The 27,136-nt window shown below is 47.1% G+C and overlaps 1 protein-coding gene across 2 annotated transcripts in view; it reads left to right on the top strand.

Annotated features, from left to right (window-relative positions):
* Positions 1 to 1,880: 1,880 nt before the first annotated feature.
* The window catches only part of KIF5A (kinesin family member 5A), a 31,322-nt gene continuing 6,066 nt past the window's right edge, over positions 1,881 to 27,136 (top strand). The window contains exons 1-24 of one of the 2 annotated variants that reach the window (XM_043564587.1): positions 1,881 to 2,257; positions 14,730 to 14,817; positions 14,911 to 14,984; positions 15,391 to 15,495; positions 15,738 to 15,786; positions 16,214 to 16,269; positions 16,515 to 16,602; positions 16,882 to 17,006; positions 17,479 to 17,583; positions 17,768 to 17,916; positions 18,022 to 18,170; positions 18,496 to 18,671; positions 20,071 to 20,139; positions 20,496 to 20,702; positions 20,995 to 21,141; positions 21,937 to 22,125; positions 22,484 to 22,601; positions 22,984 to 23,048; positions 23,159 to 23,268; positions 23,646 to 23,747; positions 24,505 to 24,565; positions 24,803 to 24,874; positions 24,958 to 25,062; positions 25,605 to 25,625. In XM_043564587.1, the coding sequence (XP_043420522.1) occupies positions 2,129 to 2,257; positions 14,730 to 14,817; positions 14,911 to 14,984; positions 15,391 to 15,495; positions 15,738 to 15,786; positions 16,214 to 16,269; positions 16,515 to 16,602; positions 16,882 to 17,006; positions 17,479 to 17,583; positions 17,768 to 17,916; positions 18,022 to 18,170; positions 18,496 to 18,671; positions 20,071 to 20,139; positions 20,496 to 20,702; positions 20,995 to 21,141; positions 21,937 to 22,125; positions 22,484 to 22,601; positions 22,984 to 23,048; positions 23,159 to 23,268; positions 23,646 to 23,747; positions 24,505 to 24,565; positions 24,803 to 24,874; positions 24,958 to 25,062; positions 25,605 to 25,625 (2,559 nt within the window). In that variant the 5' untranslated portion in view covers positions 1,881 to 2,128. The remainder of the gene's footprint in view (positions 2,258 to 14,729; positions 14,818 to 14,910; positions 14,985 to 15,390; positions 15,496 to 15,737; positions 15,787 to 16,213; positions 16,270 to 16,514; positions 16,603 to 16,881; positions 17,007 to 17,478; positions 17,584 to 17,767; positions 17,917 to 18,021; positions 18,171 to 18,495; positions 18,672 to 20,070; positions 20,140 to 20,495; positions 20,703 to 20,994; positions 21,142 to 21,936; positions 22,126 to 22,483; positions 22,602 to 22,983; positions 23,049 to 23,158; positions 23,269 to 23,645; positions 23,748 to 24,504; positions 24,566 to 24,802; positions 24,875 to 24,957; positions 25,063 to 25,604; positions 25,626 to 27,136) is intronic. The other variant, XM_043564588.1, reaches the window with a different exon arrangement.

The raw sequence follows: 27,136 nt of genomic DNA on the forward strand, positions 1-27,136 counted from the left end.
GCTCTTAACCACTTCACTAATAGTTTTCAGACTTCTGAATTTTCACAGTTCAGTAAAATTAAAATTAATTCTGCCATTACTGCACTAGAAAAAGAAAACACTGTTTACTATAACCATCATTTCTTAGTAGAAAAGTAGGAAGGACATACTCTCAGAATGAAAGGCCATCCTTTGAAACTTAATAAATCTAGCTTTATGTAAAACTTACTGCATCATGTGTGGATGGTTTTTTTTGGGGAGGGAGGGGCATATACCCAGTACATTTTTGTCCCTGACCCTCCATAGACAAGTTTTTTGTTTTGTTTTGTTTTGTTTTTAAGACAAGCATTTTTTTTGCAACTCCACTAAGGCTGCCACCCTGGAGTCCCTGGGGACCTGAGTTTGGGATGTTTTCCAGAAGGCTTCCTGAGCTTTCAGGATGCTGCAACACTTAGAAATAGTGCCAGACCAAGTGACTGGAGAGATGCTGATGTTCCTGAGTTTGGAACTCATTGTCATTCTATGCATACTCTCCTGGCTTTTTCCCCAAACCTCTACCCATCTTCCATCCATCTATCCGGTTTCTTATGCTGGACCCTTTTTCTTTGGTTTCCTTAAGATTCAAGGTGGGTTAGAGGTATAGGCCCAACAAGGGGAAGCCCTCAGCTGAGTTCTGTGCAGTTAGTTCTTGTCTGGCCAGGCCACCATTCTCTCACTTTTGCCTCATAATGTCCAAGTGACCTTAGACAATTGCTAGGCAAAACTTCCATCCCCTCCTCCCTTCTCCCATCACCCCACTCCTCCCCTTGGCCTAGAGCCTCAACTCCTGCAGTCCAACTCTCTGTTGGCTAGCAAGGCCTGTGACGTGAAGAAAAATCAATTTGGCCAGCTTCTAGGTGGTTCTGCCCAGGGGCTGCAGCAGGAGTCTGACCTGAGGGGAGGAAGGACAAAGAACCTCTAAGGCTTTTTTTTTGTTTTCTTTTTTCATTTTGCTAGGGAAGGGGGAGAAACAGAACAAGGCCTGAGAAAGGGGCTGGGGTGTTGGGACTCTGAGCAATGGTAACTTGGACAGGAAACACATAGGTGCCTAAACCTGCCTGAAACCTAAAGGCGGAGGTCTGCCCTATAGGTTCTCAAAGCCCTTGTGGCCTTCCCCACCCTCATCATTACCCCTCCTTCATTGTTTTCTGACTCCCTTTCTCTTGCAAAAGCTTCTCCTGCCCACCTTATGCCCAGCCCCAGCCTAGGAGGCAAAAATGAGAATTTTATCTGCTTTTGAATTCTAATAGCCCAGAACCAGAGTTTGTTTTCCTTCACACCGGGGACCTGGTGTGTATAGTGGGGAACGAGTGCACCTTTGGACGTAGAAGGGGTTGGGACTAGCCTCTCCCCTGACACTCCTGTCTGAAAAATGAGACCTGGACACCCTCCTCCACAGGGGTGTAGGCAGCTGCCCTTGAAAGTTGAGTGGGTTGGGAATCTTGTGTGAGGGGGTTGGGGATGGAGAGTGAGAAGAAGGCTCTCAATATGGAGAGAGGACAGTGACAGGGGCGGGGCGGGGGTGGGGGAGGAGGATGTCCCGGAATAAAAAGGGTGCACGCGCCGTTGACTCTCTTCCCTACCCAGGCGACAAGCCCACCTCAGTCCCCTTATCCCTTCCAGAGGGGTGGAGTCCGAGGGAGGGACAGGCAGGCCAGGGAGGTGGGGAGCTGGGATGCAGCGAGTGACTTGGGTGGGGAAGGGGTGAGGGCGAGGTTACCTAGGAGCTTCGGGGGTGGGGGAGGAGGCGAGAGGAGAGAACCGGCGCCCCTTCGGGTAGACGCCGAACGGGAGGCCCCCCGCGAAGGAAGCCCCGCCCGCCGCCGCCCCGCCCAGGCCCGCAGCGCGGCGCTGCAGCGCGAGGGGCGGAGAGGCAGAGAGCCGAGAGAGGAGGACCAGACGCCCAGGTCGCCTGCATCCCTGTGCCGCAGGAGCGAGCAAGCGCGCCCCGGCCCTGCTCCCCAGCCTTCGCCCGGGCGCCCCACCTGCTTCCTCGGTCCCAGAGACCGAGCACCTGTCCTCCGCCTCGGCTTCAGCTGAGCCCCCCTCCTCCGGAGCGCGCACAGCCCAGCTGCCCGAGAAGTGCCCCAGCCTGTCGCCGGCGACCACCATGGCGGAGACCAACAACGAATGCAGCATCAAGGTGCTCTGCCGATTTCGGCCCCTGAACCAGGCCGAGATTCTGCGGGGAGACAAGTTCATCCCAATTTTCCAAGGGGACGACAGCGTCGTTATTGGGGTGAGTGTCGCCCCGGGAGGGAATTTGGGAAGATTCTACCCCGCCCCCGCCGAGTCTTAGCCCCTGGCTGTCACTGCACCCCCTCCCCGCCGCTCAGCCTCCATCCTCCGCAGCAGCCCCTCCTCTCCCCTGCATCAGGATGACTGGGTGTGGCCTGGCCAGGCTGGTGGCCAAGTCTCCGCAGAGTGGGAGGGGGCTACTTCCTCGCAGTCGGGGGACCCAACTCCCCTTTGCTGCTCGCTGCAGCGTCCGCACCCCTCAGAGCCGGTCCCATGTTTTTCTGATGTTTTCCCTCTCCCCTAGAGAAAGCGCATCTTCCCTTTGTTATTGGCTCGGATCTCTACCCCCACCTCCCAGGAAGGGAGGGGGTAGACCAGTGGATGGGCTAGATGACAGGTGGGCAGTCCAGGGCTTCTGCGGGTGGAGGTATAAATGAGAGTGGGCTCTAGGACCAAGCCCTCCGTCAGCCCCTGAAGTGGTTGCAGCCTAGACTGGGGCTGAGGGCACAGATCTGATGAAGGGTTTTCTGAGGAATACATTGATGCCACACCCAGTCGGGGAAGGGGGCCCTGGGGTCCTAAGGAAATGTCTGCCTTTCCCTCCCAGGTACAGTAGGAAGAGGATTTCAGACACCCCAGTCCCCCCTAACAAATAAAAATAACCAAATCCTGAGGTCTTGATAGGTACTTGCTTATTCATCCTTTCTCTTGATGATCCAGTAAAAAAAAGTAGCAAGTCGCTTCTACCTCATCATGACAGCCCTATCCGTGGAGGAGATCTTGTTAAGGAGGACTGATGTTTCCTGTGGGTTTGTTACTTGATGTGTATTATTTAATCCTCAAAACAACACTCTGAAGTAGGTATTAATGTTTCCATTTTACAGATGAGGAAATTGAGGCCCAAAGAAGTTGAATGACTTTCTCAAGGTCACACTGTTAACTCATGGATCTGAACCTTAATCTGTAACTCCAAAGCTAATAGATTTTCCTATCACACTGCCTCTACAGATTTCTCTTCTGGATCTTTATCTGTGATGGCCTAAAGGGAATTCCTAGGGAATTCTTCACCCACCCCTCCTTTCCGAGGTTGGTAGGGATGTCAGGCTATGGGGTGAAAGGATCTGGGTGTCGAGTCCTGTAAGGCTTTGAGGGGTGCTGGGCCAGGAAATTGCAGCCAATTGGAGAAGGGAGGGGCACATATGAGGACTGCTGTCAAGGTCAGGAGCACTGTTTATATATCTTTGGTCCACAGTGCTTGGCACAAGGCATGCTTATTAAAGGAATTAAGGAAAGATGGGGAGGGAGCATGAGCCTTTTGAATCAGTGAGAATGGGACTTTGAATAAACATGTTTTAAGAAGAGCCTGCTTGTATGTCCCGTCCCCAAGGACCCCAGTCTGTCACCATGCTGAGCTGTCACCAACTGAACTCAAATGGGTGCCTCTGCCTTGTGTGTGTGCTTACATATGTGTGTGTTCACCACATACAGAGGGCTCTTGTCTTTCTTTGCCTCAAGGGCCTTAGGCTTTACAGTCTGGTCTGTCTGGCCAGGCTAACATGACCAGCCTGGGGGCTCCTCTCCAAGTAGTCTGGACAGCAAGCATTAGCTGTGAGAGTTGGAGCTTGATGGTCCCCTGAAGTATGAAGGCTGAGAAACAGGAGGGAGGTGGTCATGGGAGAGCCCGTCCACAAAAGGCTTCTACTGTGAAGCCTAGTTTCCTTGCTTTATTTTTTTCAGGTAAGTCTGAAAAACTCCTTTAGGCTCTCAGGCCATCCCGGTGTGGCGGGCGTGGGGCATGGGGTGATGTTGGGAGAAGGAATGGTGGTATTGATCTGTCCAATTTGCTAAACAGGAAAGACACAGTAGAAGGTGCAGAAGGGGGAGAGATGAAAAGAGTCCCAGGGCCCCCTGCCAATTCAGATTCTATCTTAGTTCCACAGCTGGTCCTTCCCTGTCTGTTTTGCCTGATATTTGCAGGGCTGCACCTTTGTCTCACTGTGTATATTCCGTTGCCCAAGCCCTTCCTGTCAATCTCTCTGGCCGAGATAGATGCTGCTGGGGGGCCATTTTGTCTCAGGCAGCATCCTTGGAGCTTGCCTGACTATTCCTTGCTCATTTGGGAGGAGAAGGGCTATAGGAGAAGGGATTCTGAGGCGACCCTTGAGTCCCACCAAGGGGAGGAAATCCCCTACCCACTTTCCTCTTTCCTCCTCGGTCTCCCTTTGGGGCCCAGCATCTGAGGAATTAATGGAGGAAGCTGCTTTAGGAAGGCGAGGGAAGAGTGAAGGGGGAGACAGTAATCTCTCCAAACCCAGTCCGTGCTCCTTTCTCTAATGGCTCTCCTCTCTGCCTCTGCGGCACTGCGGCTAGCTCTGGGCTTCAGAGTCCCTAGTGTCTGTGGGCTTTTTCTGCTTGGCAAATAAGCTAGAAAGATAGGTTTTTCAGCCCTATCCCTCCCCCATTCCCCTGACTTCTCCTGGCAATCTGGGGGATGGGACTTAGCCAAAGTTAATGGCCTGAGTCATAGTAGAAGGGTGTCTGGGTCACTGTCTGTGCGCTGTGTACCTTGTTTTGCTCTCTGTGTCACTCAGAATCCAGTGTGACTTTTTCACTGGACCCATTTAAGTGTTTCTCTGCTTTGGTCTTGGTGGGCAAAGTGTCCTGGTGCCTGCTGTCTGGGCTGTTGTTGCCTCTATACCAGACATGGGAGGGATGACAGTAAGAGAAGACAATGCACTCTCCCTCCCTCCCCCTGTTGCTCTCTCCCTCATTCATTCAAGTGTCCACAATATTTCCTCCCTCAGGTCTCCTAATGGGTTAGTAGGCAGGCAAAATCCAGAACTATCAAGTACTTCATTTAGAAAAGCAGGCAAAAATCCAGGACCATCAAGTACCTTATTTGGAAAAGCTAGGTTGGGACCTGATGGGTTATTGGATAAGAGTCAGTATTGTTTGGGGTGGCCTAGGATTCCTTTGATATCTGAAGAGGGGGAGCAGGTCTCCCTTTAGCTTTGGGGGAGTCTCATAAAGGAAAATAGAGAGGAGAGGTAATGTTCACCATGGCCAGTGTCTCTCCAGCATTACCATGGCAACAATCCCCAGGGGTGTCACCATGGAAATCAGGCCTTTACCAAGTGCTTTACTGAGGGTTGAAAAGGTTGGTCATCTTGGGACCCCTGATCTTGGGCCCTCCCATTAGCTTTAGTCAGCTCACATAATGGAAAACTACTGAAAGGTGCCAGGAGACACAAATGGAGTAGGCAACAACAAGGAGGTGTGGGGTGGGAAGAACAGAGCCCTGGGCTGCGGGACTCTGAAGGTGGGCTCTCTGGAGAAGGCTGTGAGGAGTGCTTAGATTGCTGTGGGTAGGGGAGTGGATCTCAGGGGCATTCCTCAAAGGTGGAGAGTCTCCCTGAGTGTTTCTAATGAAATAAATCTTCCAGTCTCTGATGCTGTCATGGTGAGGGAGGGTTCCTGAGAGAGGATGGGTGAGAGAATCACATATTTCTGAAGATGGGGTTGAGGTTGGAAAAAAGGAGTGATGTAACATCTAGAGTCTGGAAACATTTGGAGAAATGTCCAAATGGGGAGGGGGGTGTGTGGCATGTGGTGAAGGGGAAAGAAAAGCCATGATAAGGATCTGATGCAGTGCTCAGTGTTCAGGCACTTCAGTTTTTGAAATTTTGAGAAAGAGAGGGAGAGAGAGAGAGAGAGAGAAAGAGAGAGAGAGAGAGAGAGAGGAAGAGAACACAAGCCAAGGAAGGGCACAAGAGAGAGGGAGACACAGAATCCAAAGCAAGCTCCAGGCTCTGAGCTGTCAGCACAGAGCCTGACTCTGGGCTCAAACTCAAACTCACCAACTGTGAGATCATGACCTGAGCCCAAGTTGGATGCTTAACCGACTGAACCACCCAGGCGCCCCAAGTTTTTGGATCACTATGGCACTGGGGGTCTGGATTCAGATTGCTTGGGTTTGAGACCATGCCTTACCATTTCTCAGTTGTGTGACTGTAGGCAAGCTACCTTACTTCTCTGAAACTCAGTTCCCACATCTATAAAATGGAATAATAACAGTACATATCTTTTAGGATTGCTGTGAACATTAAATGAGATAATGCATATTGCTTAGCACAGTGACAGACACATAATAAACTCCTGATAAGAGTTAGATGTTGTTATAATTTTATACATGTTGTCTCCCCACAAGCTAGCCTTTGACACATTGGGAAGTAGTTAACATTCCCGCTTCTTACTAGTTGTTTTATCCAAACATCCAGGTCTCTAGTATCTTTTTACACTCTTACTCCATCAATATCTGTATTTACTTGACAAATATTTATGAAGAACATCCTGTGGGCCAAGGACTGGGCTCGATGTTGGGGCTTTACAGGGAATCCCTGCCTTCAAGAAACTCTTGGTCTATGTGGTGATCCAGGCTGTGGAGTGGTCTGGGCAGAAGCCTGAGAGGGGGCATCAGAAATGGCTAAAAAAGAAAGGAAGGAAGGAAGGGAGGGAGGAAGGAAGGAAGGAAGGGAAGGAGGGAGGGAGGGAGGAAGGAAGGAAGGAAGAAAGAAATGGCTTTTGCTAACTATACTCACTCCCCCAGATTCTGATAAGAAACTTCCCACAACATACTATAGTCCGACTCAAAGTAATTGTGTGTCATGAAAAGACATAAATAATGGTGATGTTTCCCACGTGAGTAGTCTAGAGGCAAAATAAGTAGAAAACCACTGGTCTAGTTATTCGCATAAAAATAGCTGACAAACAAATTCATCTTGAGTTTAATCAATAGAAAATTTAAAACAAATCAACAATTTAACAGAAATAAAAATCTTAAGATAAAATAATGAACTAAACTTGGAATTTAAGGGCCTAGCCAAGAGTAAGGAAGAGATAGCAGGCCTTTCCAGAAACCCTGAAATTATAATCTGTGTCTATGGTTTTCCCTGCTTATGAGTTTCCTAAGTGGACCTATTTTTAGTTCTTGGATATCTTTTAGCCTCACAGTACGGAGAACACCACCCTTTTTACTCTCTGTGGTCTCTTCCTTCTTCTTGGCCTAGGCTAAGAAAAGGGGTTCTCAGGCAATAATTGCCTTCAGCACTTGGAGAGCGCCCTCCATTTTAATGCATGCATAGCCTCCTGTAGAATCCTTTAAGTGAGAGGATGAGACAAAGGGAAGGGAGAGAAAGAGTTGGTACCCATTTTCCCAGAAGGGAAGAAGGGAGGGGCAAAGTTGGCTCCAGAGTTCTACTTAACCCCCTTTGGCTGCATTCCTGGTTTCAAGAAGCATAGATAGCCATCATTGGTGGAGAAGAGGCAAGAGTCATTGGCTTGAGATAGACGTGTTTGTCTCTGTTTCTCGGCTGCTGGACGGGGAGAAACACTGAGTTAAATTACAATTCAAGAATCAATTTTCAACGCAAAAAAATTTTTAATTTAATTTAAAAAGAAAGGTATTACTGAGAGAGACAAGTATCAATGACACTTTAAATCTGTTTAACACTGTATGATTTTCTTATATGTAATAAGGATTTTATTCTTTGTAAGGAAGTGTAATGATGAACCATTTGGATAAAAAGGATGAAAAATTCACAAAAGTCCTATGAATAATCCATAAACTCACTCAAACCTTAAAAAAAAAAGAATTAAGGTAGATTTTTCTCGAATAATATTAAACATAGTCTGATTGCAACACTCATATTTTAATTGTTGACAAAATTAAAAACAAAGAGAAACACATGCAAGGAACTCAAAATCACTCAAAATCCCACCACCCCAAGAAAAACACTGTTAACAATTTAATGTATTTATTTCCAGTGAGTTTTTGCTGCAATATGCATATATTAATTTTAATAAAAGTGTATCATAAACTATATATTCTTTTGCAACCTAGTTTTTTCACTAATATAATACTATGATTACTACTTTACCATCATTAAATATTTTACATAATTTTATTTATTTGTTTAAATGTTTAATTTTTTGTATGTCTTAACATGCACAAGTGATAAAATTCAAATGATATAAAGAAGTATACAATGGAAAGTAAGTCTCCTTCCTACCTCTGTTTTCTAGCCACCCTGTTCCCCTTTCAAGAGACAACCAGTTTGCCTTTGATTACCAGTTTCTTATGGATCCTTCAAAAAACATACTATACATTTATAAAGCAAAGGCATATATACGTGCATATACTTTTTAAAAATTTTTTTATTTAAGTAACTCACACCCAATATGGGGCTCAAACTCACAACCGTGAGGTCAAAAGTCACATGCTGTACTGACTGAGCCAGCCAGGTGCCCATGCATGTACTTTTTTTTTTTTTTTAACAAGAAAGGAAGCATAGTATACATAGTGTTCTGTACCTTACTTTTTTTTCCCACTTAACAACGAGTCTAGGAGTCTTCCTTATCAGCACACAAAGATACATCTCATTCTTTTTAACAACTTTATAATTTGTTGTAAGGATATGCCATAATTTACTTAACCAGGTCCTTATTGGTAGACTTTTAGGGTTATCCTATTAACTTGCTACTGCAAACAATTAAATGACCGTGTGTGTGTGTGTGTGTGTGTGTGTGTGTGTGTATACATATTGCATATGTGCAGTATGTCTATATAGGATAAATTTTTGGAAGTTGAGGTCTTAAAGTATATATATGCACTTAAAAATTTAAGAACTGGTTCTAAATTGCCTCTCACAGAGTCAGCTCCAGCTTATATATGCCTTCTCCAGTGCAATGCATTGGCCACTTTGATAGGTTAAAGTGGTATTTCATAGTCTTAATATGCATTTATCTTAATAATGAGGTTGTGTATCAATTCATTTTTAAGAACCACTATAATAACATCATTTTATGATGTCGTATTTTATAAGAGGTATATAATTTACATTCAGTGAGTGCACAAATCTTATGCGGTTTGATGAATTTTATAACATATTTTGACACCCATGTAACCACTACCCAGATTGAAAACTAGAGTATTTCTATCACCCCTCAAAGCTCTCTCTAGCCCCCTCCTGTCAATATCACCCCCAGGCATCTGCTATTTTGACTTCTATCACTAGCTAAGTTTTGTCCTTTCTTGAACATCATACAAAGGGAATAATACAGTATGTGCTGTTTTGTTCTTTTACTAACACATTTTTGAAATTTATTGATGTTCTATTATGACATCATTTTAAATAACAGCAAAGGATAAAAATATGCACATGCCATAATTTAATCAACCAAGTCCCCTAAAATGTTATTCCCCTTTAGTTGTTCTCAATTTCTTGTTATTATAAACAGTGTGATAATAAACATTCTTCTTAAAAAAACTTATTCTTTTCTTTTCTTTTTTTTAACATTTTATTTATTTTTGAGAGAGAAGGAGAGAGAGAGAGAGAGAGAGAGAGAGAGAGAGAGAATGGGGGGAGGAGCAGAGAGAGAGGGGGACACAATCCAAAGCAGGTTCCAGGCTCTGAGCTGTCAGCACAGAGACCCATGCAGGGCTGAAACCCACGAACTGTGAGATCATGATGCCAGCCAAATTTGAACACTTAACCAACTGAGCCACCCCCAGGCACCCCATGATAATAAACATTCTTGTAGCTACATATTTGCTACAAATATTGTCATAGCATGAATTCTTAGAAGTAGAACATCTGAGTCAATGGATATGCATAATTCAAGGATCTTGATTATGTATTTCTGAATTGCCCCATAAAAATTGAATGGACATACTGTCTTACCAGAAAAGGATAAAGGTACCCATTGTGTGGAAATGATACTTCCTTGAACCCTCACCTACACTGGGTATTATAATTAAGTTTGTGTTTTTCAATTTGATAAGTGAGTAACGATGTTACTGTTTTAGTTTGAAAACAGTGAACATTTGGAGTGCCTGGGTAGCTCAGTCAGTTAAGCCTCTGACTTTGGCCTCAGGTCATGATCTCATGGTTTGTGAGTTTGAGCCTGGGGTTGGGCTCTGTGCTGACAGCTCAGAGCCTGGACCCTGCTTCAGATTCTGTGTCTCCCTCTCTCTCTGCCCCTCCCATAGTCATGCGCATTCTCTCTCTGTCTCTCTCTCTCTCTCTCTCTCTCTCTCTCTCTCTCTCTCTCCCAAAAATAAATAAACATTAAAAGAAGAAGAAGAAGAAGAAAACATTGAACATTTGTATATATTTTTCTGTTGTTAGTACATAGCGCTTGTCCATTTTTTCTGTTGAGTTTTATCTTTTTGTTACTGATTTATGAGAGTTCTTTATGTAGTAAGAATATTAATATCTTTGTTTGAAAAACTTAAGATTTTCTTATTTAAAAATTATGTATCTTGGGGGCACCCAGGTGGCTCATGCGGTTAAGCTAACGGCTCTTGGGATTCTCTCTCTTCTCTCTTTCTGCCCCTCTCCTGCTCATGCTTTCTCTCTTTCTTTCTCAAAACAAAGAAAATAAACTTTAAAAAATTATGTATTTTCATTTTAGAAAGCAATGTTTACAGGGACACCTGGATGACTCAGTCAGTTAAGCGGCCGACTTTGGCTCAAGTCATGATCTCAGTTTGTGAATTCAAGCCCCACGTCAGGCTCTGTGCTGACAGCTCAGAGCCTGGAGCTTGCTTTGGATTCTGTGTCTCCCTCTCTCTCTCTGCCCCTCCCCCATTCACGCTCTGTCCTCTCCCTCTCTCTCTCAAAAATAAACATTAAAAAAAATTTTTTTGTAAAAGAATGTAATGTTTGCACCCAAAGCGAGGCTCGAACTCACGACCCTGAGATCAAGAGTTGCATGCTCTCCCAACTGAGCCGGACAGGTGCCCTTCATTTTAGGAAGGAAGTGGAAACTCCTAAAATTCCACTGTCCAAGAATAACCACTATTAACATGCTTTTCTAAGCAAGGTATACATACATACATATACATTTTTTTTTTTACAGAAAGGGAATCATCCTTTACATACTTTTCTTTTTGCTTTTTATACTGCATACTATTTAAAATTTTTTTTTAGTTAATGTTTTGGGGTTTTTTTTTTATGTATTTTTGAGATAGAGAGAGACAGAGTGTGAGGGGGGAAAGCCAGAGAGAGAGGGAGACACAGAATCCGAAGCAGGCTCCAGGCTCCGAGCTGACAGCACAGGGCTTGACGCGGGGCTCGAACTCACAAACCGTGAGATCATGACCCGAGCCGAAGTCGATGCTTAACTGACTGAGCCACCCAGGCGCCCCTATACTGCATACTATTTTAAAAACTACTTTCTTGGTTAACAGTACTTTGTGCAGTCTTATCATTACACATTTTCTCTACCATCTTCTGTAATATTTTACATTAAAAATTTTTGTTAGTGTTTATTTTTGAGAGAGAGAGAGAAGAGAGAAGAGAGACAGACCATGAGCAGGGAAAGAGCAGAGAGAGAGAGAGAGAGAGAGAGAGAGAGAGAGAGAGAGAGAGAGACACAAAATCCCAAGCAAGCTCCAGGCTCCGAGCTGTCAGCACAGACTAACCAATGGACCAGGTGCCCTGTAATATTTTACATTTTTAGTTTAAAAGCAATATGTTGTCACTGTAAAACATTTAAATATCACAGAAAAAATGTTGAAAGCATAAGTTCCTGTTACTCTGCTCTCCAGTGATACCCACCGTTAGCAGTTCTGTATATAGTCCCTCCATGTCTTTTTTCTAAGACAATTCTGTCCATATGGTTTTTAAAAAGTATAATCAGGGGCGCCTGGGTGGCGCAGTCGGTTAAGCGTCCGACTTCAGCCAGGTCACGATCTCGCGGTCCGTGAGTTCGAGCCCCGCGTCGGGCTCCGGGCTGATGGCTCGGAGCCTGGAGCCTGTTTCCGATTCTGTGTCTCCCTCTCTCTCTGCCCCTCCCCCGTTCATGCTCTGTCTCTCTCTGTCCAAAAATAAATAAAAAACGTTGATAAAAAGTATAATCACACTACACATACTGTTTTTATTTTTCACTTTATCGAGCTTGGACATGTCAATATATGTAAACCAACCTCAGTCATTTTAATGGGGGTGGAATATGGAGTTACCATAGCCAACATCTTGTTGATGGATGTTTGAATTGTTTCTAGTTTTACTTTAATACAAACTGCTGCACTGAACATCTTCTACATAAATCTTTAAGTGCTTAAGTAAGTGTTGTAAGATGAATTCCTAGCACTGGAATCACTGATACAGAGTACAAACAGTATGGACATTTAAATATTTAACAGAATTTGGGGCACCTGGGTGGCTCAGTGGATTAAGCATCTGACTCTTGAATTTGGCTTAGGTCATGATCTTGCTCTTCGGGGGTTTGAGCCTCACGTCAGGCTCTGTGCTGATGGTGCAGAGCCTGCCTGAGATCCTCTCTCTTCCTCTCTCTCTGCCCAAGATACAAAATGAAAAATAAAAGACTTGTCTCTCTCCATAGTAACCACGGCCAATATTTTTGTATAATTCTTTCTAGAAAACAATTCTACATATAGATGGAATAGTGATATGAATATTCCCAGCACCACCATATCCAGCTCTGGCCAAGTTTTATGACTTTTCCTTAAATAGTTAAGACATGTCTCCCAAACTCTGGTGACTGTAGACCTAGAGTTCTACATTTCAGTTGGATAAAGATGGGCTCTGTAGTAAAACAATTTGACAACTAAGTCATAGTCTCTCTTTTTTATTTTTTTATTTTTTTTTATTTTTATTTTTTTATTTAAAAAAATTTTTTTTCAACGTTTATTTATTTTTGGGACAGAGAGAGACAGAGCATGAACGGGGGAGGGGCAGAGAGAGAGGGAGACACAGAATCGGAAACAGGCTCCAGGCTCCGAGCCATCAGCCCAGAGCCTGACGCGGGGCTTGAACTCACGGACCGCGAGATCGTGACCTGGCTGAAGTCAGACGCTTAACCGACTGCGCCACCCAGGCGCCCCTAGTCTCTCTTTTTTAAATGCTTTATTTATTTTTGAGAGAGAGACTGAGTGCAAGTGGGGGAGGGGCAGAGAGAGAGACACACACCCAGAATCTGAAGCAGGCTCAGGGCTCTGAGCTGTTAGCACAGAGTCCAACACAAGGCTCAAACCCACAAACAGTAAGATCATGACCTAAGCCGAAGTTGGATGCTTAACTGAGCCACCCAGGTGCCCCGGTCATAGTCTCTCTCTCTCTTTTTTTCCGATTTTTATTTATTTTTGAGACAAAGAGAGAGACAGAGAGCACACGTTGGGGAGGGGCAGAGAGAGGGAGACATAGAATCTGAAGCAGGCTCCAGGCTCTGAGCTGTCAGCACAGAACCCGACGTGGGGCTCAAACTCACGAACTGCGAGATCATGACCTGAGCCGATGTCGGACGCTTTACTGACTGAATCATGCAAGCGCCTCAGTCATAGTTTCTTTAAACTGAATGGCAGGGAAACATGACAGAAATTTGTCACTTGTGGTGGAGAACAAACATTGTCTCATTTAATATTACCAGAGATCTTTAGTATGATTGGATAGTGAATACATACTTGGTTTGGCTCCCCAGGTTTAAATATTTTGTATCTTTAGCATTCTTTTTCTTTTTTTTTTTTTTTTTAGAAAAAGAGAGAGAGTGTGAGCATGAGTTGGGGAGAGGGTCAGAGGAAGAGAGAATCTCAAGCAGGCTCATACTGAGTATAGAGGCCAATGTGGGGCTTGATCCCATGACCATGAGATCATGACCCAAAACAAAACCAAGAGTCAGACATTCAAATGACTGAGCCACCCAGGCACCCCTGTATCTTTAGCATTCTTATCAGCACACATGATTTGTAACATATAAACTGAATTAAGTACTTGCAAGTCAGTGAATTGCTTCATAGTTTCTCTTTACTTAAAGTTGATTCCTCAAAAGGAGACCCATGTTTCTGATTTCATATATTTCTTTCACCGAGAGAGAGAGAGAGAGAGAGAGAGAGAGAGAGAGCTTGCATTAGTGTTTGCACAACAGCTCAGTAGCTGTGGTATATGTATATTTCATTTACACAATAGGAAACATACTATACATATGTCCCTAACTTTCCATGTTTCACTTAACACATCTCAAAGATCCTTCCATATCAGGACATGTGGATCTATTGAGGAAGATATTTTTAAAGCTAGAGGTAGATTTTTAGTGTTAATGAATTGTTCTTCACTCTCCACAGCCTGTGGCCCTATTGTCTTTTCCCATTTGGTTTCCCAGGGAGGGGCCTGGAGTGGTAGAGTACTAAATCGTCACATAAAAACTAAGATCCCCTCACACGAACTCATGGTATGACACTTCTCAATGACACTCAGTAGCGCATGGGCACAACTCCTGGTGTCAGTACTAACTTTTGCTCCTCTTTCTCTAGTTTTCCTCATCCCCCCAAATCATCCATGGATATGGATGGCTGAAAGACAGGTGCCTTTGCAGACTAGTGAAAGGGGGCTGCAGTATTTCTTCTCCCTCACACCCTGCCTGCTGATGTCTGCCATGTTTTATTTCCATTCTAGGGGAAGCCATATGTCTTTGACCGGGTGTTCCCTCCAAACACGACCCAGGAGCAAGTTTATCATGCATGCGCCATGCAGATTGTTAAAGGTAATGGATATATTTTTAGAATGTATGTTTTCAGGTTCCCATTCCCTCCCCCACTTCTTTCCACCAGTGCTCTTTCTCTGCCATTTCTTCCAGATGTCCTTGCTGGCTACAATGGCACCATTTTTGCTTATGGACAGACATCCTCAGGGAAAACACATACCATGGAGGTGAGGGTTCTGACTTTCATGAGAGGTGAAGAGCGGGGAGTGATAATGAGAAGCCAAGGAATCTCAGTGTGGGGCAAGATCTTGATATCAAGCTTGCTTGCTCTGGCGGACGAAGTGAGGAGCATTACTGTTGTGGAAGTTTAGTGAAATCCCTCCAGCCTGCTGCGGTTTTCCATCCTTTCCACTATTCCAGTTTTTTCCTTTTCATCTGGAAAAGCAGCTACAATAAGAGTTAAAAGCTACTCAGTTCTCTCCTTGTTCCACTAAAAAGGTAGACATGGCAGTGACTGCCTCCTACCTTAAGATGGTCTTCTTATCAGCTATTACCTTTGTGTTCATCTGCATTCTTGAGTTGTCTCATTCTTTCTGAGTCCCAACCTCATTCTGGAATACGCTTCCTCCCCAGGGAAAGCTGCATGACCCTCAGCTGATGGGAATCATTCCTCGAATTGCCCGAGACATCTTTAACCACATTTACTCCATGGATGAAAACCTTGAGTTCCACATCAAGGTGATCACAGCATGACAGTTGGGCATCCTCAGATGGGGCCTGGGAGGGGAAGATGTAACAGGAACCCACTGAGAACCTGGGAACCCCAACATATTTTCCTGCTCTAGTCACCTCAGCTCTTCTTCTCTAAGATATTCTCTTCTGCCCTTTCGCTCCTACTACCACCGTTTGAGTGAGTCACATTCACTTGAGATTCTTGTATCGGATTCAAGATAGGCCCTCTTCACTTTCTCCCTAACCAGGTTTCTTACTTTGAGATTTACCTGGACAAAATTCGTGACCTTCTGGATGGTGAGTGGTGTTTAATCCTGTTGGGTGGGTGGGGGTGTGAGGAGGGCAAAGAAAAGAAAGGTCACATTGCTCTTGGGATTGCGTGCTGTTTGGCAAGAGATGCAGAGGGCACACACCCTCATAACCATGTTCCTTGCCTCCACTAACCAGAATTTCCAAAAACAAAGGGTCAGAAGATGAGCTTAGACACGCAAGGTGAGCCTGCTCACCCAGAGCATAGAAACAACCTGAGACCAGCTGGAACCTTGAGGCTAGAATCCCGGAGGAGGAGAAACTGAGTTTTCAGTGTATGCAGGGACGTTAAGCTTCATGGGGAAGTCTTTCTCCTCTTTTGCACATAGAAGAAACCACTGTGTCAGCAGACTACAGGGTGTGGGGTTGGGGATGGAAGTGCTAACCTTGCCTACCCCGCGTTGTCTTGATTCAGTGACCAAGACAAATCTATCTGTGCATGAGGACAAGAATCGGGTGCCATTTGTCAAGGTGAGAGTGGGGACAGGGGCACCTGGGTGGGTGTATTGACAGTGGGCTTGTGGGAAGAAGATAGACCAGGACCCAGAAGTTGGAGGGCAGATAGCTTGGAGGAGTGAGATGTGCTCAGGGACCAGGGAGAGTCCGAGGGCTCGGAAAAGACAGTCTTGAAAGGTCACGTGGGCAGTGTGCAGGTAATTTAATTTGCAGATCAACGTTCACAGGTCGCTGTCCATTTGCCCCCCCCGCCCCCGCAGGGTTGTACTGAACGCTTTGTGTCCAGCCCAGAGGAGATTTTAGATGTGATTGATGAGGGGAAATCAAATCGTCACGTGGCTGTCACCAGTGAGTGGGGATATAAGGGGCTCTCGAGTCTGGGATTCTGCTGCTTGTCTGCATCCTCTGGGGCTAAGGGACTGGAAGTAAGCGAGGGAAGACTGTGTCCTCTGCAAGAAGAGGCTGCCCTTGTGTGTGCAAGCCAGCTGCCTGGGAGACGCTGGGGCAGGGCTAGTCCTGACCAGCTCCCTCTCTCTCTGGTGGGCCAGCGGTCAGTGGAAGCTGGGGGCTGAGGGCTTCGGCTCCACAGGCATTAGTACAGGGACTGCTCCTCCCTTGGTCCTGCAGACATGAACGAACACAGCTCTCGGAGCCACAGCATCTTCCTCATCAACATCAAGCAGGAGAACATGGAGACCGAGCAGAAGCTCAGTGGGAAGCTGTATCTAGTGGACCTGGCAGGGAGCGAGAAGGTTGGGGGCCTGGGGGTGGGGTGGGTAGGCAAGGAGGTTGGGGGGGGGAGCTTTTTTTTTCAATCAAAATAACTTTTTAGTTTAGATATAATGCGCATACCATAAAGTTTACCATTTTGAAGTATACAGTTCAGTGGGTTTTAGGATATTTGGAAGGTTGTGCACCCATCGCCATTAGTTCTAGACCATTTCCATCACCTGTTAGCCGTCACTCCTTATGCTCCCTTCCCCCAACCCCTAGCAACCACTAATCTACTTTTTTTTTCTGTGCATTTGCCTTTTCTGGACATTTCGTTTAATATGCGGGTAGCTTTTGGCAAGAGAGTTTAGGGTAACAGAGGAAGGGCCTTTTCTGTTCTCTTTCCCTGCCCCTGCCCCTCTTGGACTGAATCTCCCTACATGGAGAAGAGGCCATGAGAGCCCTCTCCCTCTGCAGTGCTTATGACATACTCATCCCTTAATTCTCTGGTAGGTGAGCAAGACCGGAGCAGAGGGAGCCGTGTTGGACGAAGCAAAAAATATCAACAAGTCACTGTCAGCCCTTGGGAACGTCATCTCCGCGCTGGCGGAGGGCACAGTGAGTGTTCCTCAGGCCCCCTTGTTCTGCAGGCTGCACCCCGTCTTCCAGCTTCTCCTCCTGCTGCCGCTGCTATCTCATCACGCCCAGTTCATGGGGTGTGCGATCCTTAGTCAGCACCACTGTCCTTTCTGATTCCCTTGTTGAGTATTGTCCTGATTCATAATCTCCCCCCTTCCCCCAGAAAAGCTACGTTCCCTATCGTGACAGCAAAATGACACGGATCCTCCAGGACTCTCTGGGAGGAAACTGCCGGACAACTATGTTCATCTGCTGCTCACCGTCCAGCTACAACGATGCGGAGACCAAGTCCACCCTGATGTTTGGGCAGCGGTCAGTGGCAGAGTCCCTCGTCCCTATGCCAGCCCCTGCTGCACTCACCCCTCAGGGTCACGTAAGCCTTCGTGGAGGTCTCATCTCCTTGTTCTCCTCACCCAGGGCAAAGACCATTAAGAACACTGCCTCGGTGAATCTGGAGTTGACTGCTGAGCAGTGGAAGAAGAAATATGAGAAGGAGAAAGAGAAGACAAAAGCTCAGAAAGAGACGATCGCAAAGCTGGAGGCTGAGCTGAGCCGGTGGCGCAGCGGTTAGAGAGGGTTCCAGTGGGCGCGAGAGATTGTGGGAGGAGGAGGCTTGGGGGACCAGAGGGGCCCTGTCTGGGGTGGTGCTTAAGGACAGGCGAACCTCCCAGGAGGGTTGTGTTTCTGGAGGCGTGCAGTAGAGTGGTCATGAGGGAAGGGGAGAGGGGGATGACCACCCTTGTCCCACCCCCCAGCAAAGGTTGAAGGTGCACTTGGCAACAGAGTTGGAGACCTGCCCGGCGGTCTTGGCGTTGAGGAGCGAGGGAGGAAGGACTCCTGGATACAGCTCTGTCTCCTCCTGTCCCTCATCTTATTCTGCCCCTTGGCCAGGAGAGAACGTGCCTGAGACAGAGCGCCTGGCTGGGGACGATGCAGCCCTGGGAGCTGAGCTCTGTGAGGAGACCCCCGTGAATGACAACTCGTCCATCGTGGTGCGCATCGCGCCTGAGGAGAGGCAGAAATACGAGGAGGAGATCCGCCGCCTCTATAAACAGCTCGATGACAAGGTGAGGACATCCAAGGCACAGAGGGGAGGCCAGGGGGATGAAAAGTGAGGGATTAAGGAATTAGCTTCTACTGCCTTTTAAAAAATTTTTTTATTAATTTTTTTTAATGTTTATTTTTGAGAGAAAGGGTAGACAGAGCGTGAGCGGGGGAGGGGCAGAGAGAGAGGGAGACACAGAATCAGAAGCAGGCTCCAGGCTCTGAGCTGTCAGCACAGAGTCTGACACGGGACTCGAACCCACGAACCGTGAGATCATGGCCTGAGCCGAAGTCGGACGCTTAACTGATTGAGCCACCCAGGTGCCCCATATATATTTTTTTTTATTTTAAAAGGGACAAATGCTCACTCATTACTGCAAATGTGGAAGATAGCAGTGACTAACATTTAGAATTGTTGAATTGCTGTATCATATATCTGAAACTAACATAACACTGTATGTTACCCACATTATTAAAAAAATTAGGGGTGCCTGGGTGGCTCAGTCGGTTGAGCATCCAACTTGGCTCAGGTCGTGATCTCACGGTTCGTGGGTTCGAGTATCGGGTTCTGTGCTGACAGCTCAGAGCCTGGAGCCTGCTTCGGATTCTGTGTCTCTCTCTCTCTCTCTCTCTCTCTCTCTCTCTCTCTCTCTCTCAAAAATAATTAAACATTAAAAAAATTTGGAAGATAAATAAAAATAAATAGAAGATTTAAGTCTCCCATCATCACACCATTCAGAAATAACACTACCAACATTTTGCTTTTCTTCATACGTAGAGCATGCAGTTGAGATGCACTGTGTGTGTAACTTTGCATCTGATTTCCTCATTCCATATTCTATAAGGAGCAATTTCCTACTTTGTTAACAATTCTTCATAAAAGTATTTTTTCATTAAAAATCTTTTTCATAAAAGCATTTTAAAAGCATTTTAAATGTCCATTTATCAAAACATATTTATTTATTTATTATTTATTTATTTATTCAAAACCTATTTAACCACTTGCTTACTGCAAGGCCTCTAGTTTTTTCTTTGTTTTGAGTAGTTTGTTTTTGCTCTTATAAGTAACCCTGAAAGGTCTATCTTTGCCTCTGATGCATAAGACTTTGCTTTTGAATGATTTGATTAGAATGGAGGACCAAAGTGGGAGTTCTTGGTTAGAGGCCATGTCCTTCAATCTAAAGGCTTTTGCTGGGTATTGGCAGGGTTAGATCATCTTCTAGAAGAAAGGAATTTGAAAGTGAGGGTAGGAGTGAGGTGAGAGGCTGAGGGGAAAACCTCGTTTTAGGTTTTGGGGTTTCTAACTCAAAGCCTGACCGGTCTGGATTTTTGTCAGGATCTGACCTCTGGCCCCAACCCCATCCATCTAGACTGGAAGGGGCTGCCTTTCTTCACTCCCTCTTCCCCCCTTGCCTCCAACAGGATGATGAGATCAACCAGCAGAGCCAGCTCATAGAGAAGCTTAAGCAGCAGATGCTGGACCAGGAAGAGGTAATGGGAAGGAGGACAAGACATGAGAGGAGAGCGGTGTGTTCCCAAAGAAGGGCTTAGTCTTCTGCTTAGGACTTAGTCACCCCCCAAAACTATAGAAGTCTGGGGACTTAACTGGGGCTTTGTGTAAACCACGGATTTTGGAGTCTGGGTGCTTCTTCCTTCTGTTGTCCTGCTTCTAAGAAGCCTACACCCCCCTTCCTCCTGACTTTCACTTTGGCCCTTGCTCCTCTCCTAGAGCTGTGCACTCCAGGCTTCAGGTGCCAGAGGGACCCTGTCTGGGGTAGTGCTCTGAGCTTCCCCAGACCAGGGGACCATAGCGGTGGTCCCTCATGTGCCTTACCTCTTTCTCGAAGCTGTTGGTGTCCACCCGAGGAGACAATGAAAAGGTCCAGCGGGAGCTGAGCCACCTGCAGTCAGAGAATGACGCTGCTAAGGATGAGGTGAAGGAAGTGCTACAGGCCCTGGAGGAGCTGGCCGTGAACTACGACCAGAAGTCCCAGGAAGTGGAGGAGAAGAGCCAGCAGAACCAACTTCTGGTGGATGAGCTATCTCAGAAGGTGGTGAGTGGCTGACTGGGGTGCAAGAGCTCCCTGGCCTCCAGAACGTCCCCCACATCCAAAGGGACCCCTGCGTCACGTTTGTACCCTTGCACTGCTGTGTGGTGTGTTGCGGGAACCTTTCCCACCTGTCACCACACTGCCCTCCTGACTCCTGTCTCTTCCAAACCCTTTTGCAGGGCCCATGTTCTCTTTGTAGCAGCCCTCAGGGTCATGTATGAGGGGGAGGCCTCTGCCTGGGCTAGGCAGGGGGGTAGGAAGATGGCAGTGGGATGACCTAAGGGGCTGTCCCCAGGCCACCATGCTGTCCCTGGAGTCTGAGTTGCAGCGGCTACAGGAGGTCAGTGGACACCAGCGAAAACGCATTGCTGAGGTGCTGAATGGGCTGATGAAGGACCTGAGTGAGTTCAGTGTCATCGTGGGCAACGGGGAGATTAAGCTGGTGAGTGGAGACAGAGGCAGGAATCTTGTTCAGGTCATTCTTGTTCTGGGCACTGGTGGGAGATGCAGGGTGGACAGTCCAGGCCCTCAGGGATGCTGAGGAAGGTGGGCCAGAGATCTGGGAAACATGCCTTTAGCATGGGGTGCTTGGATGGCTCAGTTGGTTGAGCATCCGACTTCGGCTCAGGCCATGATCTCCTGGTTTGTGAGTTCGAACCCCACCTCGGCCTCTCTGCTATCAGCACAGAGTCTGCATCCGATCCTCTGTTCCTCTCTCTCTCTCTGCCCCTCCCCCGCTCATGCTCTTTTTCTTTCTCTCTCAAAAACTAAACAAAAATTAAAAAAAAAATAAATTAGATACAGGAAAACAAGTAGAATTTTGCACAGACTCAACTGTAAATACACCTTCTACAGGGTGCTGAATAAAGAAGGAATGGAGATGTGCCTATAGCAGGCTTTAGAGATGAGGCATAGATGTGAGAATGATAGATGCAAATCTGTGGCAGTGAAAATGACCCATCTGGGCGATCAGGCAGAACAGTTTGACTGCAAAAGAAAATCATGTTGCTTTATAAGATGGAAGAGGGCGACTGTGGGAACTGGATCTTTAAGTACAGGTAGAAGGATTTAATATGAAATGCCAGGTGATGGCAGGTAAAAGTTGTTTGGAAAATACTTCTCCCACCCGAATCCCTGTGTGTGTGGGTGTACACAGGGATCGGCAGGGTGGAAGGGAATGGGCAGAAGCTTCCCTGCAGCAGAGAAGTACCTCTTCCTGCCTTCCCCCACCCCGCAGCCGGTGGAGATCAGCGGAGCCATCGAGGAGGAATTCACGGTGGCCCGACTCTATATCAGCAAAATCAAATCAGAAGTCAAGTCTGTGGTCAAGCGCTGCCGGCAGCTAGAGAACCTGCAGGTCGAATGTCATCGCAAAATGGAAGTGACTGGGCGGGAACTCTCCTCCTGTCAGCTCCTCATCTCCCAGGTGAGCGCTGGGCGTTGAGGGCCTTTGCGTGCAATGGGAAGGAGGGTGATTCTGTAGCTTGTGGGATAAAACTCCTAGCACCCACTTTCATGTCAAGGGTCAACCAAAGTCAAGGATAGAAGAGCCTGGGGTGGCAGGGAAGGGTCCAGGCCAGGGAAGTGAAGGGTCAGAGGAGATAGCACCCTCTGAGCTGATGGGGTCTAAAGGAAGGGTCCAAAGAAATGGCCTCTGGCCCTGTGTCTTCAGGCAGGCGCAGCAGGAGGGGAGGGCCTGGGAGAGCTGCAGAGGTCTGTGCTGCCTGGAGTTGTGTCCTTGACTCCACCCTTCTTCTTCCTCTCACCAACCCTTCCCCCATTAGCACGAGGCGAAGATCCGCTCGCTTACAGAGTATATGCAGAGCGTGGAGCTAAAGAAGCGGCATCTGGAAGAGTCCTATGACTCCCTGAGTGATGAGCTGGCCAAGCTCCAGGCCCAGGGTGAGGCCTTCTTAAACCTCCAAACCACTTATCCTGGGATCTGAGATCCCAGAGGGGGCAGGGAGGAAAAGTGGCAGACATCAGAAGAAACCACCTGACAGCATACTCATCCAATGCATTAGACTGACATCACGGAGGCTGCTATGACATCATACGCTACTTAGCATGCTTTTGCACAGAGCTTATTGTACACGAACCATAAACCCTCCGTTGATCTCTTTCCCTGCTGTGTCCAATTGGACTGTCCTAACCCAGAAGAACATCACGGAGGGTCCATTCTGGGTAGATGTCGCCTGCCCGACCTGGAGTTCTGGTCACAAAATGGAAGTTCTTTCCGGAGGAGGTAGGTGTGAGGTAAGCTGTCTTTCCTTCTTTCCCTCAGAAACTGTGCATGAAGTGGCCCTGAAGGACAAGGAGCCAGACACACAGGACACAGATGAAGTGAAGGTGAGAGGGGAAGCTGTAGGGGACCACTGGGGCTTGGCAGGGCTGAGCCGGCCCGCTCCAAGCTGGTGTCAGGGAGTCCGGCTTTGAGTGTGGGGTGGGGTTGTTTGCAGAAGGCCCTGGAGGTGCAGATGGAGAGTCACCGGGAGGCCCATCACCGGCAGCTGGCCCGGCTCCGGGACGAGATCAATGAGAAGCAGAAGACTATCGATGAGCTCAAAGAGTAAGAGTCCCCCTGGACAGCCCCGGCCTCCCCGGGCCCTCTTGCCTTGCTGTGCCCACACGCGTGCTCCCTCTTGGCCCAAGGTCTGCTTTGCTCATTTCCAAGCGCCCCTCCCCCAGCGATGCCACAACTTTATCACCTAACCCCGGGAGACACGGGAGTGAGGAATAGTCCCTCTCCTTGAGCTCTTGTGATTGGATAGCTCAGGGTTCCTCACTCTGTCAGCGGCCTGCGTCTGCCTCTGATATCCAAAGGTAGACGCATCAGTCCCGACTTGGCCCGGCTGTACCGGAAGGAAAATGTTTGCAGCGCCAGTCTTCCCTTTCCCGGTCCCTGACATCGTTCTGTTCTCTCCGACACCTCCTTGCCCTGTGCAGCCTGAATCAGAAGCTCCAGTTAGAGCTAGAGAAGCTTCAGGCTGACTACGAGAAGCTGAAGAATGAAGAGCATGAGAAGAGCAGCAAACTCCAGGAGCTGACGTGAGTGATGGGTATCTGCCCGCAAACCCGCCGCTGCGCAGGCGCGGACTGCTACTCACGCCGGCAGAGGCAGGGCGCGATGCAGATATGCACATGGCAACCTCGAGAGTCATGTGATGGGGCGGGGAAGGGAAACAAAGAGAGACTTTCAGAAAGGACCTCTACTGACTGTTAGCTGCCACGGAAAGATGTTTGTGATGTTCTCTTAAGTGTGAAAGGCAGGTTACAAAACAGTATGAATGGTAGGATCCCATAAAGTTTTGGGGGGCTCTACACGCATAGAAGTAAAAGTCTGGAGGGGGTGGGGTCCCCTGGGTGGCTCAGTGGGTTGCATGTCACGCTCTTGATTTTGGCTCGGGTCCTGATCTCACGGTTTGGGAGTTCAAGCCCCGTGTCGGGCTCCGCACTGAGAGGGTGGAGCCTGCTTGGGATTCTGTCTCCTTCCCCACCCCCAGCTGGTGCTCTCTCCCTTTCAAAATAAATAAATAAACAAAAACAAAAACAAAAAAAGACGAAGAAGAAGAAGTAAGAGTTGGGAAAGATGGACACCAGAATGTTAATGGTGGTTTGATCTGTGAGTAGTAGAATTATGGGCTTTTTATGAAATTCATCTTTTTTTCTTTTCTAATTTCTACACGGTGAACAGGGTAATTTGCATAATACATAATAATAAAGTATAGATCAAAGGAATGGAGAGGGAGGAGAAAGGGAGGAGGGACTGTCCTGAGGGACTCTTGTGTTTCCTTCTTCTCCCCAGATTTCTGTATGAGCGACATGAACAGTCCAAGCAGGACCTCAAGGGTCTGGAGGAGACAGTTGTGAGTGGTTTCTCTGTACCAAGTTAACAGGGTGAGGTGGGGACTTCATTTCTTCCCCCTGATTTCTTCATAACCCCATTCCTTATGCAGAGTCAGTCCGTGGCATAATCAGGACACATCTTTTCCTAAAGGATGAGTGATTCACCTGACTAGGCAGACTGAAGGTTCCAATAATTTTGGAGTGAAAAAGTTGACCTGGTAATTTGGCCATCCCCAATTTCTCACCATTCTTTCCAGGCCCGGGAACTCCAGACCCTCCACAACCTTCGCAAACTGTTCGTTCAAGACGTCACGACTCGAGTCAAGAAAGTGAGTGCCTTCCTAGGATTTTTCACAGCCCCCATATTTTCTTCCCGTCCTCGAGTTTCTCTAACCCCTCCGTCTTTAATCAGAGTGCAGAAATGGAGCCCGAGGACAGTGGGGGGATTCACTCCCAAAAGCAGAAGATTTCCTTTCTTGAGAACAACCTGGAACAGCTTACAAAGGTTCACAAACAGGTAAGCGAAGGGGGCAGGGGTGAAGAGAACTCTTGAGGCCAGGTGCCGAGGAGACCCAAGTCCTCTGAGGCCCCTTGGATTTAGGAAAACCTACTTGCATGTCTTCCTTACTTTTCCCTTTGACTTTTCCTCCGAATCCCTTCTTTATCCATATTTGGTCCCACTTTTCCCTTGTTCTTTGTTCTGTGCCTGTTCTCCCCTCTCAAAGCTCCCTGCCTGCCTCTGCTCATAGTGAAATTCCCCAGGCCTATGGATGTGGAGGAAGAGGTTGAAACTGATTAAGGTTTCAGAGGCATGGGGCTGTGGCGCCACATGAGGGATACTGGTCAGAGACCGGAAACGATGGGACAAGACAGAAGCCGGGGAAGTTGGGCTTTCTCTCATGGAGAGAACTCCATCTGCCTAGGCCTGGGGCAGGCATGCAGGGTAATTAAAGGATGTCCTCCAGATGGCCCAACCACCCCCTGATCGGGGCCGGTTGAAACTCCTGTGTATTAAGTTGCTGCCTCTCTGTCCCCCTCCTTGCTGCTGCGGTTCCTTAGGTGGATGACTGGGTTTCAAAGGTATGGGGTGGGGAGGCAGAAGGGGCAGTCCAGAGGAGTCAGGACAGGAAATGTTTGGTGAGGACAGAGCAGGAGCACCCTCCCTAGTGCCAAATATCTGAGCCTTGAAGACAGTTGTGGCAGTGTACAACTGGCTCTTCTGATTCATAAAATAAACCCTAATCTATCCTTCATTCCCTTCTTTCAATCCACCTTAACATTGGATTTAAACTCATGTTCTCAGGGCATCTGCCTGGGTGGCTCCGTCGGTTAAGCACCCGATTTCTGCTAAGGTCATGATCTCACAGTTCGTGAGTTCCAGCCCCCATCGGGCTCTGTGCTGTCAGTGCAGAGCCTGCTTCAGATCCTCTGTCCCCCCCCCCTCTCTCTCTGCCCCTCCCGACTTGCACTCTCCCTCTCAAAATTAATAAAAACAAAACAAAACTCATGTTCTCACTAAATCGGAGCTTAAATTTCTCAGTGCAATGCCCAGCATATTTAGCAAATATTTGGTACACCTTTTCTTTTTTTCACAAACATAATAAAAGGAAAAGTCCCAGAACTGTGGCCCAGTGATAATCTGCAGGTTTATGTATTTTATTTGGGCCTGCAGAGGGCTACACTATCATTTCCCCCCCTTTGTTTATTATAAAGCAGTATAACAATGTAACAACCTTACAGAAAAGTTGAAAGTCAAGGGAAGAAACATTTGTAATCAGTTCCGCCTTCCTATTTTCATTTCTCTGTGTTCACTTTCCTTCTCCGTTCAAATGGATGTCATATTGCTTATTTTTTCCCCAGTGTTTTTGTTGTGGTAACACACACATAAAATTTACCGTCATAATTACTTTAGGGTCAGTGGTACTAAGTGCATTTGTATTCGTACTGTTGTGCAACATCACCACTATCATCTCGCAAAACTGCACCTCTACACCTATTAACAACAGTAACTCCCCATTTCCCCTGCCTCCCAGGCCCTGGCCACCATCATCATTCTTCTTTCTGTCTCCATGATTTTGTCCCCTTTCAGTACCTCCCATAAGTGGAATCATACAGGATTTGTGCTTTGTGACTGGCTTGTTACCCTTAGCATAATGTCCTCCAGGCTTATCCACATTGTAGCATGTGTCAGGACACAGGCTTGTCCTTTTTCCTCATGGAAGCATCTGCCTCTGCTCTAAGTCCCAAAGATCAAAAACTACTCACCTGTAGATTGGAGGACTCCTCATAATGTCCTACTTCAGCAGAGACAAGACTAGAAAGGAAAATGAGAGAGATGCAGAAACTTCCTCAGTGAATAAATAGAATCTTAAATGGGCAGGACTGCAGCCCTATTATTAATTAAGCCAAACTATCCCCAGAGCAAAGCATTGTTTATAATCTTAAAATTGTCCAGAGTGAAAGAGGCACAGAAGTGTTCCCAGCTCTGCCCTTTCTCCCGAGGTCCCCACTATACTCATTTACCTGGTATCTTCCAAGGCTGGCCCTGGCAGTCTGTAGGGCCCCCAGTTATTGTATGAAACCCTATAAAA

This window comes from Prionailurus bengalensis, chromosome B4 (assembly GCF_016509475.1).
Source record: "Prionailurus bengalensis isolate Pbe53 chromosome B4, Fcat_Pben_1.1_paternal_pri, whole genome shotgun sequence".
Lineage (NCBI taxonomy): Eukaryota > Metazoa > Chordata > Mammalia > Carnivora > Felidae > Prionailurus > Prionailurus bengalensis.